The sequence below is a fragment of the Mizuhopecten yessoensis genome, unplaced genomic scaffold (assembly GCF_002113885.1).
Source record: "Mizuhopecten yessoensis strain PY_sf001 unplaced genomic scaffold, ASM211388v2 scaffold3333, whole genome shotgun sequence".
In the NCBI taxonomy this organism is placed as follows: domain Eukaryota; kingdom Metazoa; phylum Mollusca; class Bivalvia; order Pectinida; family Pectinidae; genus Mizuhopecten; species Mizuhopecten yessoensis.
The window spans coordinates 31,775-52,745 of record NW_018404992.1 but is presented as its reverse complement, the minus strand read 5'-3'; the positions used below and the strand labels follow the sequence as shown (position 1 = coordinate 52,745).

Below are 20,971 nucleotides of genomic sequence, written 5' to 3'. Positions count from 1 at the left end.
ATCGTAAATACCCACATGAGCTTGACATCAAAGACACTACAGACACTTCCTCCTCAACCTTTTTACTCTTCACTTTCAACATAACAGGAACAGCTTGATACTAAAATGTACAATAAACGACGAAGTCGACTTTCCTATCGTTATTTTCTCCTTTCTTGGTGGTAGCATTACTGCTTACATACCTACGGTGTTAACATGTCGAAGTTGATTCGGTATTAGAGAACATGCTCCGAATATCATGATTTTCTTCATAGATGTCGTCTGCTGACGGACAAGCTTTCGTCATAAGGTTGATGAAGACTATGGAAAAGTTTTATGGTCGCCATCAGAATATCAAATGGAAATATGCTATTGCTTTGTGATATGAGAGTCGATGTTTTAATCATGCTCATTAGTGAGCCTTGTGGTTTTGTTGTCATACCTTTATTTCCACTTTATAATTTACTGAGTCAAAAACTCATTCTACATAATTATGGTCAAACAAACATAAATAAAGTATACACTTTTTGAATCAAAAGTATTTTTAACTCGAGTTCTTGATTTGAGGACGTGACATTACTTATATTTGACCTAAATTGCCATGGCGGGTGTCATCGTTGAAGCAGCAGACGCTTTCCCTTCTGCTACACCTGGGCCTGTATACATGAAACCGTCCTCATGCCTAAACTCGCATTTTGTGCTCAAGCCAGTTTAATTTTGTTCTGGGAATAAATACATAAGCAACATATTTTATCAATGATTTGTAAGAATGATGTAGACACTTCCACCCGATTACAGTTTAAAATGTTTACACTTTATTTTTTCACGGTACAGAAACTTCGAATAAACCACTCAAAGTTGGTAGAGCCAATACAAGCATCAATCCCAGTCTACAAGCACAGTCTATTATTTAGGACTACACCCGAGTGGAACCAACTCCAGGAATCAATCGTCCTCATCAGCAAGCCCAAGCCAGAGACGTTCAGGGCGACCGTCACTGTAACTTACTGTATCATATCATGCCCCCTCAACCTTTGTTGAAATACAGATAGGCACAGAAAGGTGATCGTAGTCATTACACGGATACTGTTGAGATGACCATTGTGGGGAAATTAGGCGTTATGCAATGTTGTATCGTTCGTGAGGTTGATTTTTGTTTTTTCTTGTTTTAGCAAATGAGTTGCATGGGCCGATTTCAAGGGGACAAGGTCGAAACATTAAGGTCCTTTGATCTACTGTAATATCAGCGATTATTGTAACTTCAATTTGAATTCTGATTATTGTTGTTCTTCCATCGAGGCACGAGGCATTCAAGGTGGCCTTAACTGTAACTAACTGTATCATATCATGCCCCTTAGACCTTTATCGAAATACAGATAGGTAATCGTAATTTGATATAGCGCCCTATCTAGCTAACATAAGCCACTCTAAATCGATTTACAGTACATAGATATACAATTAACACAATTTAGCATATACATTAATCAATACAATTTTGAGGAATTCGCAGGAGCTGCCTTATCAGACGCTAACTACTAGTTCTATGCCACCTGGCTAATATCTTCCCATGTGTGTGCTGGAGATGTATCGAGTTCTGTTTTGTAGTGGAACTGTGCGTCCAACGGCATCTTTTATAGTGCCATCTCACTTGAATGCTACAGCACAGATACCGCAACATCAACCCCAGACCATTTTATACTCCACCTGGGTTGTTGGAGTTATGTGGGCAGGAGAAAAACACTTTCTCTGATATTCCATGCGTGCGACGACTTCAAGGATCGAACCCCGGCCACCGGCGTGGAAGGCCAAAGTGTTGACCACTCGACCAATCCGCCCATGGTATACATGCGGATCTCAACCCAAAATCTGATTTGGAAGCAAACTTGGTCATTGGTAAATATTGTTGTATAAAGGAGGAGTATAGTATTCCTGAGAACTGAGGAACAATACCATAAATAGACTATAGGCCTTTGGGTTCCTCAGAAGAACCCATTTACGTGTTTTGACAAAACTGACCCGTCGCCTTGGATGTACGTGTAGGTAACTCCTTTTCCTAAACTTTGTAGCACCCATTGCCAGCAAGCCACTGGGCATATATCAATATTTTGGCCTCTTGGTATTTCAGATAAAAAGTTTAAATGTTGTAATCAATTTTTATCCATGTGACCTTGAATGTAGAGCAACGTTCAAGATCACTTTGGCCAAGTGCTTGATCATCTTTATTGTTCATGATATGCATAGAAAACAAGTTATCACAAATTCATAACCGTTGAGTAACGTCTTTGGTCCCTAGGACGTGACGGGGCATACATATACAGATATATACCACCTGCTCAAGGACCTTAGTGACCCTGATAGCATTTTGCTTTCTATTTATATAATCACGCACCAGAAATACCAACTTGTAATAGAAGTGTAAAGTGGATGGTACCTTTTTATGAAAAATGAACAAACATTTTTGGAATGGATATTTCTTTTAAAAAGTGTCCCGTTTTGGGTTCATTGTTTGTTTAGTGTAAAAGAAGACAAAGTGAAGAAAATAAAGACAATTAAAGACAAATAAAGACAAAGACATTTTGCTTCAGGAATAAATATACATTTACTTGCTGATAAATTCTTCTGACACTTATATGCTAAGTAATTGTTCACTCTTCGAAACAATCTTTGACAAAAAACAAATGATTTTTTACAACACACATACTATGGCAGTTATCTAGAGATTAAACCTACTGGCAATGCTACCATATTTACAACTGGTGGCACTAGTTATTATTTTTAATTTTAACAAAGCAAATGTTTATGAAAACAAAGCTCTTAAGTAATTGTAGCAAAACAATATTCATAATAAAAAAAATTGTTTTTATATACCTCACTTTACACCAGGCAAAGCCATTGTGAAATTCATATTAAAGGCTTGTATATACAGAAACTTAGTACGCTTTGTCCGTTCATCCGTCATCTCATTCATCGGTTATCTCATTCATCCCTCCTTTCTTGTCCTTATACACATCATACTAGCCTTGGGCCTGTGTTTCTGGTTTATATATCTACATCAAAGCCAACCAACACAGCAGGGCTTTATCCAAAATATTGGTGGATAAATAAAATATTGTCACATAAATTTATTACCGTTACCAGATATATTTGTCAGGAAATTGTGTTTTTCCCGGTTTACTGGAGAGAAGATAAACCCTTTCACCACTGTAGACCATAATGGACTCATCCAAATCAATGCATGTTAGAGTTTACTATAGCTACATAGGGGTGTAAAGGTAAGTATAATCCTGTAGGGAAATCTAGTCGATATTCTGCAGTGAAAAATGATATAATGTAATAATAGATAGTGTTACATGAATGTCTTGTTTTTACAATGAATGCATGTCTGTAGTTTCCTCTGACGAACATATCTAGTAACGTGGTAAAACTGGTTACATATGTAACCCACCCACAACCTCAGGCATACAACATACAAACTAGTTACATATGTAACCCACACACAACCTCAGGCATACAACATACAACACAACCTCAGGCATACAACATACAAACGTGTTGGGAAAACTACACAAAAAACCTAACACACAACATTTTTAAGTGTTGGGAAAACGACACACACCACCTATATATCAAGGGTTTGCATTATGAGGCCGTCTTTAACAATGTACACGTTCTAAAATATGATGCAACATTGTATTACAATTAAGTTTTAAACAGATGCAGCCTTTTAATATCATATATTAACAAGGCGAAAGTTCGGTGGAAATTGGTCCAAAAAATATTCAAGCTAGTCTGCTGAATCCATCAATCAGAAATCAACTACTGGCTATTTGATAACTTAATATGTCCAGATCAGCAGCCTGAATAACACTGAGTATACTTTTTCTAAAAATTGCAAATCGCTCCAAAAATAATCACTAGAAATAGCGAGGCGATTTGTACAATGTTTTTTATGAAAGATTATCTAATGTCACAAAATATTTATTTTTTTAGAAAATAATACAAACTTATGCAAATGTATTTTACGATAAGAATAAACTTATTTAAAAACGAAATTAAATTATGAAACAACTTCAGAAAAATAACAAAGGAAGAAAACTGTATATATAAGTACCATTGTTCGATGGAAAAAAACTAATACCTGGAAAATCGTGTTAAATACAAGTTTTGATTGAAGTCTCGTCATGGTTGTCTCCCTTGACAAGGAACTTTTTTGTAAACATCCAATGCATCCTGAGAATTCCCGGGGTTACTCTTGTTTCTGTTCATTACCCCCTAGAATATGACATGAGCAAATCAAAGACCTGGTATTGTACGCGCTACCTTATGGATGTTACACTGCAGGCTAATTTGATCCTTTGAAGAACAGACGAACATCAACAGAATATTTTGTGGCAGAGTAATGGTAAAATCATCCAGCTTTGAATTCGGGCATCCCCCTTTTGTAATCTTAAAAGGACAGCTTAGACATTGGTCAGTCATTTTAAGCTGAAAACAATGAAATAGCTAACAGCGTGCCTTTGATTTCGTCATGACATAATCCAGGGGTGCAGAGAAAGTAAGAGTGAAACCCCTGGAAATCTGAGGATTACATCCAACAGTCCAAAACAGACCATGCCTATATATAGAAAACTAATTCCTCAGGTGGCCTGGTTAACTGCAAATGTTTTGGTTTCACCAATATAATAAAACTACTTGGTTATTCCGTCTTTTCTTATTGCAAAGTTATCTTCTCTTGTGAGCAGGTATTTGATTGTTACATCATTTATTTGTGAGAGTAACGTCATAAACTTTTGAGAAAACGACATAAACTTTTGAGAAAACGACATAACTTTCTCACACAAACTAATGACATAACAATCAATACCTGCTCACAAGAGAAGATAACTCTGCGATACGAAAAGACGGAATACTCAGTTGTTGACATCTAATTGACTTCAAATAAGACAAAATATATATTGATTGTGACTTGTCTGACAATGACATAATAAACTATCACAAAACGTCAGCCCTCGGCCAGAATCTCGTATTTAAAGCTAGGTCAATGGTAATTTAAAGCTTACATGATATTGCACAACCAGAGGTCCCCACCACAACCAGTAACACTCCTCCCGAACCAGGCATTACAAATCTCACCCACACTCAAAACCGCTTTGCCACACTTTTTCTCCAACAATTTGACTTCACCTCAAACCAAATTTATGGAGATAAATTTGGGTTCAGCTTGAGGAAGACTCGAAGCGTTATCTATATTGAAGACAACATGGTAGAATTATAATTAATGAACAAATGAGGACTAAATAGGTTTCTAAATGATGACTTCCAGAAAACAATAACTGCTTTATATAAAATTGTACACCTGCAACACCGACGGAAAAGTTGTTTCACCTGTTAAACAGTTCATGCAGATAAACAGTGTGGCAAATTCATAAAATGTCTACTTTGATCAAATAAGACTGGAAAGTGTCAAAGTTGAAGCTGTTCTATCCAGTGACAATTGATTGAATTTTACCGAATCGCAACAGGTACAAAATTCTACTCCTGATAAAAAATGACGGTGAAATATTGGTAGACTCCCACAAAAACAGGGAGATTTGACAAGTGGTCAACATGACCCATCACTATAGACTAATGCTGTGGATAATCTACTGACGCTGGTTATCTTGTCTTTTGCAGAGCTCATCACGCCAACTCTTACACATCGTGCATATTAAACGGCCACTTGGCAGGTGCACTTGGTGTCACCTTACAATACATCGTACCAGGCCGCTGTCTTTGGCAGGATAATCTGCTGTTAACCCTTTCACCCCTAGTAGACTTAACCACAGATTTATCTGGGTAAATCCATTATAGTCTACAGTGGTGAAAGGATTAATATAATCAAGTATTTGATTGTGCATTGCTACCACAAAAATTGACTACAATTGAAAGCAGTATCATAAGGGAAACACTGACAATGTTTATGATGAATACAAAGGGAGGTAACTGTTTGTTTTACATATAATAATTGAACACCCATTCAGACAAATGTCTACAGGTATTAAGTAAGAGATCATTGGTCTCTGAAACTCTCATAAAGGCAGCATAATGGAGATTATATTTTACTTCATTCACAAAAGAGCTAGACAATATATATCAGTATTTTAAGTTTAAAAAAAAAACTTTCTTAAAATGAAACTAGGAAATGACACCTGGTCAAATTAAACAGAAGCTGGTGATTCCTACCAAACAGAAACTGAACACAGAAACTAATGACTCATGATCATACCACACACAAAGTGATGACTCTTAATTACCACACATTATTGAAAAACATCGCATTTCCACCCTGGATGCTATTTTACTCGAGGACAATTATAAGAAGATCAAGGGAATGGCAGCATGAATTCTAAATTAATACATAAAATAATTCAGTCGGAGCATAATGACCTGTCATGTTGACCGTAAGTGGAATATTCATATTGAGCAACTGACGCAATATACAGTTCCTGTAACCTGTTTTCGAACTATTCTGCTAGCTAAATGATCTATTAAATGCAATATTGGTATTAAATCTGTTATATTCTTATTACTTTCGAGTGAATATTTATAAGCTTCCAAAGGAGATAAATCTACCAATGGTCCCATCTATGGGTATCAACTCTCTTGTAATAATGTAATGGAAGGTCAACATGACAAATCTTTGCTGCCGGACTACATATCGGAACAAAAAGCTTGCTGAAAATTTTGTCATCAACATATTAAAATGTATAATGAAATAGATCTTTAATTAATTTTAACTCTAAAGATCATCTGCACACATAGGATGTTATTAATAGCACGAAAATCTCTACTGATTTTAAATAAAAATATTGCCAGCGATAAAGTAATTAAAAACAACCGATCTTATGTCTCGGTTAAATGATTTAGTTGATATTACGAAGACTTTGGTGTTTTGCTTGTATAGATGCAGGTTGGGTATTTTTTTCTACATTTTAATGGTAAAAAAAATCAGAGCCACAAGATAAATTTCACAAATCATCAGCTCACACAACCTCAAATATCACAAAAAGTTAAGGTCAGCTAATGTTAACTCATTCACCCTTAAAACACATTTCAGCTCTTCCAAATCAAAGGTTGGAATAATTCATTATAAAATTTCAGGGGTGAATGAGTTAAGGTCATTCACAGAATATTAACCTATTGCTACGCCCTGAAATTGAGCGAATGTGTGAAAAAACAAATTTAAATATGTTTAATTCGACTGAGAGATATATAAGGTAATATGTGATGTGTAAAACAAAATAACAACTGGCCTACCTGACTAAGTGAAAAGCACCTGTTCTGTCTGTGTTATGACAACATAAATTGGAGCCTAAAAACATCAACAGAAGTAGCTACTGGCACTTGAAATTGAAAACCTGTAGGTAAATGTTATTGATGAAATCTGTCACGAGCATCAATGGATTTTTATTAGCATTTGAATTATATGAAATGTAGCAAATTAAAATTGCCACAACAATTATAGTGGGAGTGAATACTGCCTTATTAATCAATTATCAACGGCAATGGACCAGCTTCAATCCTTATTAATCAATTATCAACGGCATGGACCAGCTTCAATCCTTATTAATCAATTATCAACGGCATGGACCAACTTCAATCCTTATTAATCAATTATCAACGGCAATGGACCAGTTTCAATCCTTATTAATCCAGTCATGTATACTAATACTGTTGATTTGAAGGAAAAATGTCCATTTCAGGTATGTAGTCGATTGGGTGGATTGGGAGGAACAATTTCCTTTTTTTTTTTTACGAAAGTATTTCCCATTAAAAAGCTGATTTTGCAACAATTACATGGGGACAAAGTTGGCTGATTTAACAAACTGGATTAATGGGATGAGGCTGGATTAATGATGTTCAATAATTTAGAAATTTATTAGAAATGCTTCATCCTTTAATGAAACAACAATAAAATATGAACCAAAGTTATCTAGTATGTTGAAGTGTGTCTGCATCACACTTCATTTTCGACCAGGCGCTTAAAACTTGACTTGCCTTAGGAAATGCCATTTCGCATTTTTAGAAGAAATATCTAACAAAAAATACTGAAAAATCCTTAGGCAAATTTTAAGGAAATTTTAAATCTTCAAAGAAGTAAAAAAAAATTGCTATGAAATTTTATGATAGATAAAAGTTTTCATTGGAAACAGACTTTCAAAAGACTGAACTTGCACCATCAAAATGTTCAACAAAGCACAGATTGAATTTTTTGTACACGCATGTTATTCACAATACCAAGGTAGCAGAGATTCAACTGTAGTTCATTTCACCTTGAATGTAGTTTATTACACTCTGAACCTTCACAACACTGACATAATTTCTGTAGTTCTTTAAGCTGCGAGTCCTCACTTTACCGACATAAAATTCAGTAAAATAGTTCATTGGACTACAAACCTTCACAACACTAACCTACAACTTATGTAGTTAATTACACTATGAAACTTCACTCACATATAACTTTTGTATAGTTGGTTACACCATGAACCTGCACCTCACAGACATACAATTTCTGTAGTTCATTGCACTGTGAACCTATATATCCACAATTAAATGTTGCACCATTTGAAATGTGATCACTGTTCATGGTATTATTGACTGATTGACCAAGTCTATCTGTGGTCCTTAATCCACATCACACATAAAAACATGTAGTACACAGGATAAGATTCTGTTCCTCAAACTAGAACACTATATATTTAAGGAGTTTTTGGTAAACTTTGTCGAACCAAATGTACAACTATATCCATTGTATGACATTTATCAACTTCATATTGTTCTGTGTTTAGTGGTCGATAAAATCACTAGAGAGTAAAATTTGTCCGCTGAGTAATGGCAACTTCTCTACGGTTGTTATCACACGGGTAATATCCACGAGTAAAAAACAATGTCTGAACACAGACTTCAGTTTGAACAGGAAAACTTGTTTCACTCAGAAGTCTAAATTAAAGCTTACAATGATTATCAACTTTCAAATAATATTCACTTCAGCTTCCCTGAATTCCTGCATTATAGTTATTGCGTCACTGAAATTCACATGATTTTCATTCCTGACCTGAATTTCCGTAATATTCACTCCTGTCTTGAATGTCTGCATTATATTCACTGTGTGCTGATCATGAAATTCACACGATTTTTCACTCAGAATTTCAATCTAATATTCACTGTGGTCCTTAATTTCCACAACATATTCCATGAAATGTCGAACATCTACGTTAAAGTTACTGGCTTCTTGAATTTCCTCTTTATATTCACCGAGGCCCTGAACATCCATATATTCACACCGAGGCCCTGAACATCCATATATTCACACCGAGACCTTGAACATCCATATATTCACATAGACCCAGAACTTTAAAATCATATTCACAACATTAGATCCTTAGTGTTTGAAAATCAAGTGATGTAATAAACCTGGCACTACAGGATTTGAAATTTACCAATCAGATCTATACAGTGGTGACGATACAGCCCTGCGGCCCCTTCTCCACTGTCGCATTCTCCTCCGACTTCAGACTCAGATTTTGAAGGTAGGTCTGCTTACGTCTGGCTTGCAACATTTCTGTTTTAGTAGCGTGTCCGCCGGGCGAAGGAATACTCTTCCTCGGAGTCGAAGGTTTCACCAAAGAGTCCTCTAGATCACGATTGTTTTCATCATTAACACTGTTAGACCTTGTTGGAGAAGGTACCGTCTTTGTTTGGGTGGTGCTACCTTTAGCAGAGTTAGTTACCGAGTTATCCCCCTTTGTAGGAGTGGGTTTATAATTAAACGGAGGAACTGTTGCCTGGGGACTTGTCCTCAGCTCCTGAGACTTTGACTTACTAAGCGCTGCCTTTGCAGCTTTCTTCTCTTCCTTCCTCTTCTCATCCTTTCTTTTCTGCTCCTCTCTTTTTTCAATTTTTTCCTGTTTTTTCTTTAAGCTCTCTTCCTTTTTCTTCAAACTTTCTTCCTTCTTTCGAAGAATTTCCTCTTTTTTCTTTGTCTGTATTTCTTCCTTTTTCTTTAAATGTTGCTCGTCCTTTTTCTTTGAATTTTCCTCATCAAATGAATCAGTTCTGTTAAAAATTTCACTTTTGTTTAAAGTGTCACTTCTGTTAATTTTGAACAGACTTTCCTTGGAGGTGGAGAGGGACATACTTGATGCTGCTTTTTTGGTTTCCGACACTTTCTTGACACTTTTACCTGAACTAAATATTTGTTTCATCGCCTTAATAGGTAGAAAACTCTTATTGCCAGAGTTGCCTCCCTTTGATTTACGTTTACTTGACCGAAACAGACCATGTTTGCTGAAATCAGGCTCTGAGCGTGAGGTGTCCCCGTCCCGTCTCACCCAAATGGATTCTTCGTCATCACTCTGGGCGAAACTTGAGATCGACTCGTCGCGGTTTCGCCGCCATGAACTGTCTATGGTTTGATTCCCCTGACTGAGATAACTAGAGCCCTGGCCAAGATAACTGTACTCTGTGACTGAAGAGTTAAGCATGCTGTCTGTCATACTTGCTGACGAATCAAGTAGGGCCCGCACAGCCTCAAGGGATTTACTGGTGTCATCTGCATTTGGTAAATCTCCGATTAAAGTCTCCGACTTTTTCTTTTTCCATGTGCTGGAGTCAACACGATGATTTAGCACCTTAAGGCCATAGGGGTCCATCTGAGAAGGGTGCTTGAACAAAGAGTCATCAGCAGCCTCTTTTTCACTTTCACTCCCGCCGTCGCGATCTGGCGAACACACACTGTCACTCGACATACCATGGTCAATGGAGTTGGCAGAACTTGATTTTTGTTCAATGTCATATTTCTCCTCGCCACTGGTGTCCTGTTCGGGGGAATGTGAAATAATATTGATGGACACATTTTGAGTATTTTCAACGAAACCATCTAAACATGGCAACTGACTTGAGTCATTGATAGCACTGATCTTGTCGTAGGTAGAGCTCCGACTGATTCCGTCACTTTCATCCAGCGACGTGGACTTGGCATTAGAAGTATTTGGCGACACTCTCTGACCTGGGACTTCACCTCGGGAACTTGGGGAACTAGTGCGTCCTTTCGGTTGCTGTAGGCGACTGTTTGTCATGTTGATGGTGTTTCCTCGGGGTGATTTCTGAGGCGGAGTTGTGGATACAGGAAGTCGTGAACCACGGTCTTCAACGTCGTCTTTTCTCCACAGACTGGCCACCTTGCTGTTGACCTGCTTTTTACCGGGAGTGGTCTTCTGCTCTGTTTTATGAGAGGCCATTGGAGCTGGGGCTGAGTTTTTCCTTCCAACAGGTGTGGAAGGGCGTGAATTATTCTTCAAACTTGCATTGCTGTCTGACTTTCGTAGTTCTCCTTTACTGCCAAACTTCCTAAGGTTAGGATTAGACCCTCCTTTATTTAAGGAAGCTCCACTACTAGACTTATTTAATGAAGCTCCGCTTCCATACTTATTAAGAGAGGCACCACTTCCAGTCTTGGACAACGACGACCCACTACCAGTTTTCGTCAGAGAGGATCCACTTCCTGTCTTAGAAAGCGAAGACCCACTTCCTGTCTTAGTCAGTGAGGAACCGCTGTTAGTTTTCCTAAGGTTACTCCCACTAGGTTTGCTAAGATTTGACGATACTCTAGTTGTAGGCTTTCCGTTTGGAGTTCCATTACGGCTATTGGCTGTATTTCCACCACTGTTTGACCTATTTTTTGTAGGAATACTACTGGGCGCCTGTAGTCTCCTTACTCCTGGCTGTGTGTTCTCCTTGGCGGCCTCAGGTGATGTTGAATCAGTGAAGTTGTAGTTACCCAGAGCTTTGGACCAGGTATCTGAAGCTGATTCAGAGTCGGAGATCCTTGGAGCATTAACTCCCGTAGGCTCTTTGGTAAATGTGCCCTGTTTGACTGGGGGTTTCGGTCGGTCAGTACTGCTCCCCTTACGGTTTTGCGACGCCATTGGCAAGCGACTGGGGCTGTTTTTATTGGAGATTTGTTGCCTTTGTGAGGTGAGCACTGTAGTAGATTTCCTCTCTGGTGGTGATGGTTTGCCAATCTTTGACCTCTGTGAGTTTCCACTCACTACTGGTGCTACTTTAGTAGGCGTACTACTGGCCTGTGGGTGTGTCTTTTGGTTGGGTGCTTTACGCCGAGAGTTTGTAGCCTCGGTTCCTTTGGCTGTACTTGGTGACTTATTGCTTATATTAGGGGTTGGACGTTGCCCGTTACGTGAAGTGGAGCTCACCTGGCGATTTGGTGTAGATTTCGGTGTTGGCGCTGTCATGTTTGCTCGAGGACTATACAGTGGCTTGCGGCGACCACGCACTGCTTTTGCGTCATCTTGCACTACATGCTTACTACTAGGCTTGCTACCAGGTTTAAGGATTCTCGGCCCTGCATTAGAATTTTCTGACTGATCTGTCTGAGACATAGTAGACTCGGAATAGTTCTCTGAATGGGCTGACCATGTACCGGACACTTCTGATGCAGTATCTGATGTGTAGTCACATGACACGAGAGATAATGTCTCGTTCTCTATAAACATATCATCATCCACTGCACTGCCTATCATTTGCCGACTCTGGATCTCGTTCACAATAAGGCTGGCATTTATTTCCAGTGCCCGCTCATCATCTGGTGTAATTTCTTCCTCAAATGAATGCTCGTGTGAGTGTGATGCATCTTCGTAATATACATAGCCGTTTTGCATCATATACTCCATTGCTTCATCAGTCATTGTCATATTTCCGCTACCAAAGTTTTCCGTCATGGTTACATCGGCGCTGTCAACATTTTCTGTGATGTCTTCGTTAGAGCTGGCTGGGTCAAAACCGAAGTTGTCAATACCTAGTCCAATGTATTTGAAGGGACTTCGTTGTGTGGCCCCGTCTGAAGTATCTGGGGGCTGGTACCCTATTCTGTTTAAGGCTATTTTAGCCGCCTCCTCCTCATCTCGTCTAGTGCTGGGTTCGCTATTTGACAGGTCATTACTGTAGCTAGCATTGCTATGTCTGGGATCCTGAGAGAAATTTGCGCCTCTGGGGTCCTGGTCATGGCTGGCTACACTGTGTCTGGAGTCATTACTATAACTACCAACACTGTGCCTGCTGCCACTCAGTCTCTGCTCGTTACCATAGCTACCACTGCGGCGACTGTGAGAGCTATAGCTGTCACGATCAGACTTCTCACTATCCTGTTTCTCTATACTACTGCTAGAATCACGCTTGGATAGTTTCTCAGTTGATGATCTTCTGTTCCATAAACTCTTGCGCTGTCGAGTTTCCCTTTCCTCAATGACCCTGTTGTCTTGGTAACTCTCAGCTGCTGCACTAGTCGAAACTGTTTCCATGGAATACCGAAAGCGATGAGGCATGGTGGAAACAGATTGGGCTATCTCCATATTGGAGAAGTCTTTCTGTCGCTTCAGAAATCCGTCACTATCTTGAGAACGAGAACGACGCCAGCTCCCGCGTTTCATCATGTCTTCTTGTTGCTGTTGTTGTACCTGCTGTTGTAACTGTTGGTGATGTTGGAGCTGTTGTTGTTGGCCGGCGCTGAAATTTTGGGCCATCTGTTGAAGACGCAAGTGTTGTTGCTGCTGCTGCTGCATAAGCTGTTGTTGTTGTTGCTGCCACATGGCGATACGCGACTCATGGTACTGGTCCCCTTGGTAACTCATATCCTCAGCTGACGAGCAGCTGCGTGTCATACGGGATTGTTGTTTCACATGCTGTCGATTCCAGCTGCGCTGGTAATACATCTGAGCGTCCTTCTCAACACTACGATCATACGAGCGGTTTTCAGACCGCCTGGATGTGTCCGCTGATTTGCGGTCTAATCTCCTGCCACTGCGGCTAGGTATCATCATAGACTGCGATGCTGGCACTTTGAAATCTGTCTGTTTCTCTTTGGGTCTCATGGATGGCAGCATACTGGCATCAAATGATCTTTCTAGTCGGTGAGAATCCTCATTGGGTCTGGTTAATTCTGCGTCCAAAGACTGTCTGTCCTGTCTGGTAGACTTAACCAAATCGTCCTTCGATGCTCCATCCTTAGACATCCCGTTCCTTGATGCTCCATCTTTTCCAGCTCCATCTCTCTTGGGGATGCTAGTTCCGCAAGGACTGCTACGGGGAATTTTACTTTTTGATTTCTCATCCAGCTTGGCACTTGCAGAGCGACTCTTGGGCAGAGCAAGGCTGATACACTCATCCAGTAAAGCCTGTTCAGATGCTTCAAAGATGTCGGAATCCATACTCAGTGAGCTGAGTGAACTGTTCCGTGAGAAATCGGCGGGGGTGTCCTCCACTGTAAATTTCTCATCCTGGTCCTTTGCTGGATCAACTTTACGTGCTACTTCCTCTGTGTTCTTTGTTGCATCGTCCTGACTCTGTATCGAACTCAGTGATGAACGCCGAGAGAAGCTCTGTGGTGTGTCCTCTACAGCAAATGTCTTTGGTTGTTCCTCCAAGCCTTTTCTTAACTCTGATTTCTGTGACTTTGTCTCGTCACTGGATTGACCCTCGACCTCACGCTGAAGCTCAATGCTGCTGTTTATGACTGTTGTGGACGTCAGTTTTTCCTGTGGTTTGGTCACATTTGTTTTGCTCCTGTCATTTCTGGACTTAGACATTGAAGATAAATCCCCTTTAATGTCCTCATCCATAATACTCAAGGAACTAAGAGAATCATTACGGGAAAATGTTTGTGGTGTACCTTCCATGTCATATACTTTGACTGAGTCACATGATTCAATTGTCTGCACAAACACAGAATCGTCACCAGTAGTACCTAGCATGTTGCCACTTGATTGGTCCATTCCCGCCGATGTCGAGTTCACAACTGGTTCTTGCAACGAAGAGGTCCTGTTGTCTGGGCGACTGTTCTGTGAGGTTGTGTTTTGAAATGGATCCCCTGCATTGATGTGATCTTCCTCAGGATCACAGGTAAGGTCAGTGAGTGAGGTAGCAGTTGAGAAATTGATGGGGGTTCCTTCCATATTGTAAGTCTTGGTAGAGTCAGGCAGGTTGTACGGGACCTGGCTATCTGCCGCCTTTATAATTTGACTAGAGGTGGGCTGGTTGTTCATGGCAGTTGAAATGTGACTAGAAGTGCGCTGCGGCTGGAACACTATCTTTGGTTCCGAGGAGAAGAGGTTAGAAGCCCTGGATTTGACTGGTGACCTGACTTCCGATCCCTCCACTGCACGATCCATGTCTAACTTGCGCGACACTTTGCCTTTGGGCATCCCTGAGAGAATAATTTCGGACAAAAGTTCGTCACTTTCATCGAGGAGGGAGCTACAGTCCGAACGAGTATCGTCCAGTTGTGGGTTTTCTTCTAGTTGAGGTTCTGGCTGTTTTTGTGGCAATTGTGCAACTGTTGTCATAGCGAGCTGTGTGGCAGTGGCCTGTGGTGACACGGGTTCAGCCGCTGTGGTCGCCGGCACTGGTGACATCTCTGATGTTTCAGGCAGCTCATTTGTCATGTTAGTGATGATGCTCAGATCACTTAGCGATCCGTTGGTAGAGAAGTTGATGGGGGTATCCTCTGTGGCGTAGGTTTTAACCCCATCGTCAGGCATGAAGGGTTCTATAGCAGACAGGTCGACGAGCGTCACCTTGTTATGTAGGGCGGTGCTCACTGGGTCCTCAGCCTTATGTGACGGTGAGCCCGGGTTGGAACCATTGTATGGTGTGCCCTCTATTGCGTACGGCTTCACAATGTCGTCATCCACCCGAACATCAATTTTGGCGACAGCTTCAATATTAAACATGTCTACAGGTGCTTTTTTGGTTGTTGGGGAAACGGCTTGTGACATGAGTGGCGTATCCTCGGTAGCATAAGACATTGGCACATCATCACTATCCTCCAAAACATCTTCCTCTCTCCTCAGAATATCCTGTAACTTCAGCAGGGGTTTTGGTTTGTGTGAAGATTGAGGGTGACAAACATTTGGCATTACTCGTCCTACATTCATTGGTGGTCGATTTCCTTTTGGAAGATCTCGGCTTTTATTGCTTGATTGTATATTATTTTGTCCCATAACATTTGGCATCCCTTGTTGATTATTTTGTCCAATTCCATTTGGCACACCTTGTGCTGTACTTGGCACTTCAAAAGGATCATTACATAGTTCTGCCACTCTCATGAGGGACGATGTCAGGAAATCTTGTGACCTTGACATAGTGTTTTCTTGTGTTCTTGATGAAGAAGTTTCCAGCGAGGTTGACATGGAACTATCCTGTGACCTTGACATCAGATGACCCTGTGGCCTTGACATTGGTATGTCCTCAGAGGCATATGACTTGACTGTATCCTCCTGAAGGTTTTCCTCCGTAATCTGTCTATGATGCTTACCTCCCCCTCGTGACGTCTTCCCTTTGGAGGGCGGAGACAGAGCTGACTTGCTGCCATTAGATTTGCCTTGTTTCACTGGCATCTTACTTCTATGGGAATCTGACTTAGATTGTGTTGACTTTTTCTTGATGGTATTATCAGATGAACTTCTCCGCATCTTCGGAGGCATGGCAGAGATAATGCACTGTTTGAGAATGTCTTCCTCACCCTCTGACACTTCCGACATTGAAGAGTTCTCCTTATCCTCGTTCCGGTTAAAGACACTTGTGTCGTCTTCCTTCTCCTGATCATGAGTCAATGTCAAATCATTGGAATCAGAGTCCTTTGCACGTTTGGAAGCTTCACTGTCAGTGTCTTTTGAATGTTTGGTATTATCACTATCATCAATTGTCAAGGCACTAAGAATACTGTTGGTATCCGAGCAGTGAGGGGGTGTCCCCTCGTCTGCGTATACAGTCGGCCGATCGTCCTTGCCCATTATTGATGCTGTCTCAACAAACACAGTTCCTTTGTTGATGTTGGAGGGCATGGGTTTAACCACATTCTGTGGAAGAGAGCCACCAAATCCTTTAATCCCAGTTGGTTCACTGAAATTCTTGGGTGTCAAATCTTTCGAAGTTTCGTCAGGTTGAGGTGACTTTCCTCGGGGACTTGGTGGCATTGTCTGGCTTGGAGAATCAGGAAGCTCGCTGGGTGACACAACCTCGCTGGCACGTCGACTGTACTCGCTTATCACCGAGCTGTGTACAGAGTGAGCATCAAAACTGCTGAGGGAACCAAGTGAACTACACCGCGAGAACATCAGCGGAGTTTCTTCTACGTGGTGGTGGTCATCGAATGTCACCGTCTTGTGCTCCTTTTCGTACTCAGAGCTCTGTGTATCCGAGTCACTAAGAAGCTTCTGACGGCCCATCAACGGTGTGTATTTCCCTGTGCTGACCCTGCGATCACTGGGACTCATCTCACGATTTGACGATTTGTTGTTTTCATTTTCGTTGATGCTAGTGAGCCCAAGCTGGCGATTAAGTCCCTCGGCTCCGATCTTGTCCTGGGCCTCTGTACTGTGTAGACTACTAAGAGAACTCACCCTGGAGAAGCAAATGGGTGTGCCTTCCTCACAGTACGTCTTTATTTGATCCTGACTTGAGTCGTCATCTGATCGTGCATGGAATGACCTCTCCATGACGTTGACCTCCTCTGTGTCATCAAGGAGGGGTGGCGGGCTGCCTGGGGGTGTATGGTGGTAGTTAGTTATCACTGTGGTACCTGTCTGCTGGTCCGTGCCCATACTTCCACTCCCACTGCGTATGTCTGACTCACAGTGCCGTGTTACACTTCGATTGTCAGCATCGCCACTGTAAAGTACAGAAGAGGTGTTTTGTTTTTCTGATTCCTTGTAATGGGACCCGAAATTCTGTGTCTCATCATTAGCGACTTCCTCCTCCTCCTCTTCATCTTCTCCTTCCTCAGATTCCTCCTTGTCGGCATTTTTCCCTGTCAGGTCTGTCATTGAGGCAGCCAGGGAGAGATAATTGAGAGGGGTGCCCTCAGTGTAGAAAGTTTTCACCTGGTCGTCATGGAAACTGTGCGTACACTGTTCCAATCTGTCGTTGGTACGGCGTGCCTCCTCAAGTTTACAATCAGCACAGTTTGGGTCTGTGTCCTGGTAGCGCATGTGTATAGGATTGCTCTCCTGGTAACGTGGCCCCTCTCCTTCCTGGAAGCGTGTGCTGTACGATATTGGTTGGTCACGATAGTCTTCCTCATGCTGCTCGCTGTACCGGCGACTGAAGTCTGTTGGCTGGTCATCGCTGTCCAGGTCAGTCTCTGCATAAGTACTGAACCGAGGGGGAACCATAGCTGTGCCCGGCGGTAACATGGGAGGTCTCATCATCGGGCGGAGCGGTGGGCGCATAAACGGTCCGGGATTGATCTGTCGAGGATGTTCTCCCAGAAGTCGGTGGTGCACAAACCTTGGAACAGCCTGTTTGGGATCATAACCAGGATTCATGTAGTTGTTTACCCTTGGCTGTGATTGGGGAGGAGGCTGAGCAGGTGGGCCCATGTTAGTAACTGGCCCACTAACCTTTCTGTTGTTTGAGCCCTGCTGTGATGGTGGATTGTCATGGTAACTGGAGGTGGACGAAGCCTGACTATCGTGATATTTGAGGCTGTAGTCAATTGGTTGATCATTGTCATTTGCTTGTGAGTAATGCTGGCCGGAAGGGTAACTAGAATTACAGTTGCTAGGCGCGCTAGCAACAAACTGGTGGTTCTGAAGCATGTGCTGTGGGCCTATTGAGGAGACAGAGTTAGGCAAGCTTCGATACAGCTGGTGGGCTGGCCCCCCTGGGGTAGGGGGGCCATGCTGACTAGAGTTGTCTCCCCTCACAGGATACGAGGCCTTGTCTCTCTCTACTTCCATCATGACCTGTCCTATGTGAGCCCCTGATGAGTGGGGCTGACCCTGGTGACTCCCTTGCTCAGATCCCGTCTCCTCAGAAGACGAATTTCCGTACTGATGCCCTGATGACCCTCCAGAAGTTTTTCGGTCCAGACTTCCTCCTTGTCTCTCCTGGCAATGTCTTGCATTTTGCATGGCTGCACGGAAGCGACTGCGATCGTGTGATATGTCAGAATGAGTACTGCCTACACTGTCCTGACTACCTGATCTGGCGACTCGTTTGGGTGACATCAGGCGACTGTCAGACATTGGGGTGTTATCCCCGCTTCGTGTACCGCTCTGGTAGTAGGATCCACGGGATGTTCGCCGCGAGTCATGTTCCTGCTGCACCTGATGACCTGAACCAGCCGGAAATTGAAAACGAGAATTACTGTCTTTTTCAGTGTTACGTCCATTCTCTGTCGGACTGTCACGGGGGCTCTCTAAATTCTCACAAGTCTCGGACAGATTCTGATCTATTTCTGCTTCTAATGCCCGCTGTTTCCGCACATGTAGCGACGGACGGTTCAAGTTCGTCTTTCTGTCCATGTTCATGTTTTTTATATTAGGACAGGCATTCAACAAGTTCTTCAACGCCGCAGAACTTCCCATCGAAATCATCTGATGTTTTGAGTGCACGAGATTTCTGAGCATGCCCACTGCTCCCATGTCCCACAATGCCTGCTGGTCCTCCAGACAGCGGGCAGAGAGGTTCCAAAGCGTACCACATGCGTTACTAACTATGGTTAGACTTGTTGAACGCAGCTGTTTAAGAAGAATTTGTAGACACGCATGTTTACGAAGGACGGCTCGGTAATCCTCCCGCACCGTGATGTGACTGGAAATGTTCCGAAGCACACCACCACCATTTTCTATCACTGCCGTCGTCTTTGATGGACTTTTATAAGTCAAAGTTCCAACAAGAAACTCCAATGCACCATCTACTGAACATATGTCTGCCTTATTTTCACTTCCATGAGCGGAAAGATTCCACAGTGCACTAAGAATACTCTTCAGCGTCGCCTCCTTCTTCACCTCCATGGAAGCCTTCATGAGCGTATTTGCTGCACCAACTTCGCGTAATGTCTTCTTACTCGCGAGGTCGGCTTTCCAGGAGAGATTTCGAAGCACACTAGCAGCAACCTGACACAAATCCTCGCAGGAGGAGAGTAGTTGGCTGACCAGCGCCTGCATGAATCCTCTCATAGAGCAGAGCAGGGCCTTGTTTGTTCCGTCGCCGAAGGTGAGGTTGGTGAGGGCCATACAGCCATAGCGACGCATGGTGATGTTATACTGCTCTTCCGTGTTGGTGTGTGCATCATTGTCCACCTGGATAAGCTCCGCAATTGCCTGCACGCCACCTGTAACAAAGGGAAGTTATACACATATTAGAAATGGAAAATTAAGATTAAGTATTGAACAGGAAAAAATAACCATGTGATCCAACTTATTTAAGTACAACAATTGAAAATATTAAAATTAAAGTTACGCTATTCAGCCTAATTTCTGTTTCAGAATTTCAAAATGCATATTTCCCATGACAGTGATTGTAGAAAAGATATTTTTTTAGTAATTTGAAATCAGTATTTAAAACTTTTTAGGATTTTTACAAAATAACATATTATTATCGTTAATGAATTGATTGAAAATCAGTGAGGCCAAAGTGTGCTGAATACAGCACTACATACCTAAACTACAGATGGCGTGGCGATGTTCCTCATCAAACGACAGTTTCATCAATGCTGCCACTGCAGGGCCCGGATGGTGGTCCGTGTCATGGGACTTGTTACCTGGAAATGGAGTTTATATAATTACTTTTGTGAATATTTGAGAAAAAAAATAGAAACTGAAGCAGCATTTTCATGTTATATAATTATATCAGATATAGAACTTAAATAGTACATACTGCATAACAGATGATGTTCACGGGTTTAAAATTAAGTAAACACAGGTTATAATTTCAAAATGTAGACATGTAAAGGAACCGAAATTTGGCGATGTTTTAGCACAGAGACATGATGTTTTGCATATGAAATAGTCAAATATGACAGCATATTGAGCAACAACAAGTAAGTGTACATGTATTCTGTTGAACATATTGACAAAACGTTTAGATGAGTAACATAATCTATTTTCAAACATTACTCTTTATGTATATGAATCATCACAACTACATGCCTATT

The 20,971-nt window shown here is 41.6% G+C and overlaps 1 protein-coding gene and 1 long non-coding RNA gene across 2 annotated transcripts in view; both read right to left on the bottom strand.

Annotated features, from left to right (window-relative positions):
• Window positions 1–2,562: 2,562 nt before the first annotated feature.
• Window positions 2,563–4,746, bottom strand: LOC110447350. The gene is made up of 2 exons (XR_002462583.1): window positions 3,507–4,746; window positions 2,563–3,431 (listed from the first exon to the last, which is right to left on the bottom strand). It is a non-coding gene; the product is annotated as an uncharacterized LOC110447350 (long non-coding RNA).
• Window positions 4,747–9,467: 4,721 nt separating this feature from the next.
• The window catches only part of LOC110447351 (adenomatous polyposis coli homolog), a 28,454-nt gene continuing 16,950 nt past the window's right edge, over window positions 9,468–20,971 (bottom strand). The window contains exons 10-11 of the mRNA XM_021492971.1: window positions 20,477–20,578; window positions 9,468–20,149 (exon numbers count right to left, since the gene is read on the bottom strand). Of these exons, the coding sequence (XP_021348646.1) occupies window positions 9,468–20,149; window positions 20,477–20,578 (10,784 nt within the window). The remainder of the gene's footprint in view (window positions 20,150–20,476; window positions 20,579–20,971) is intronic.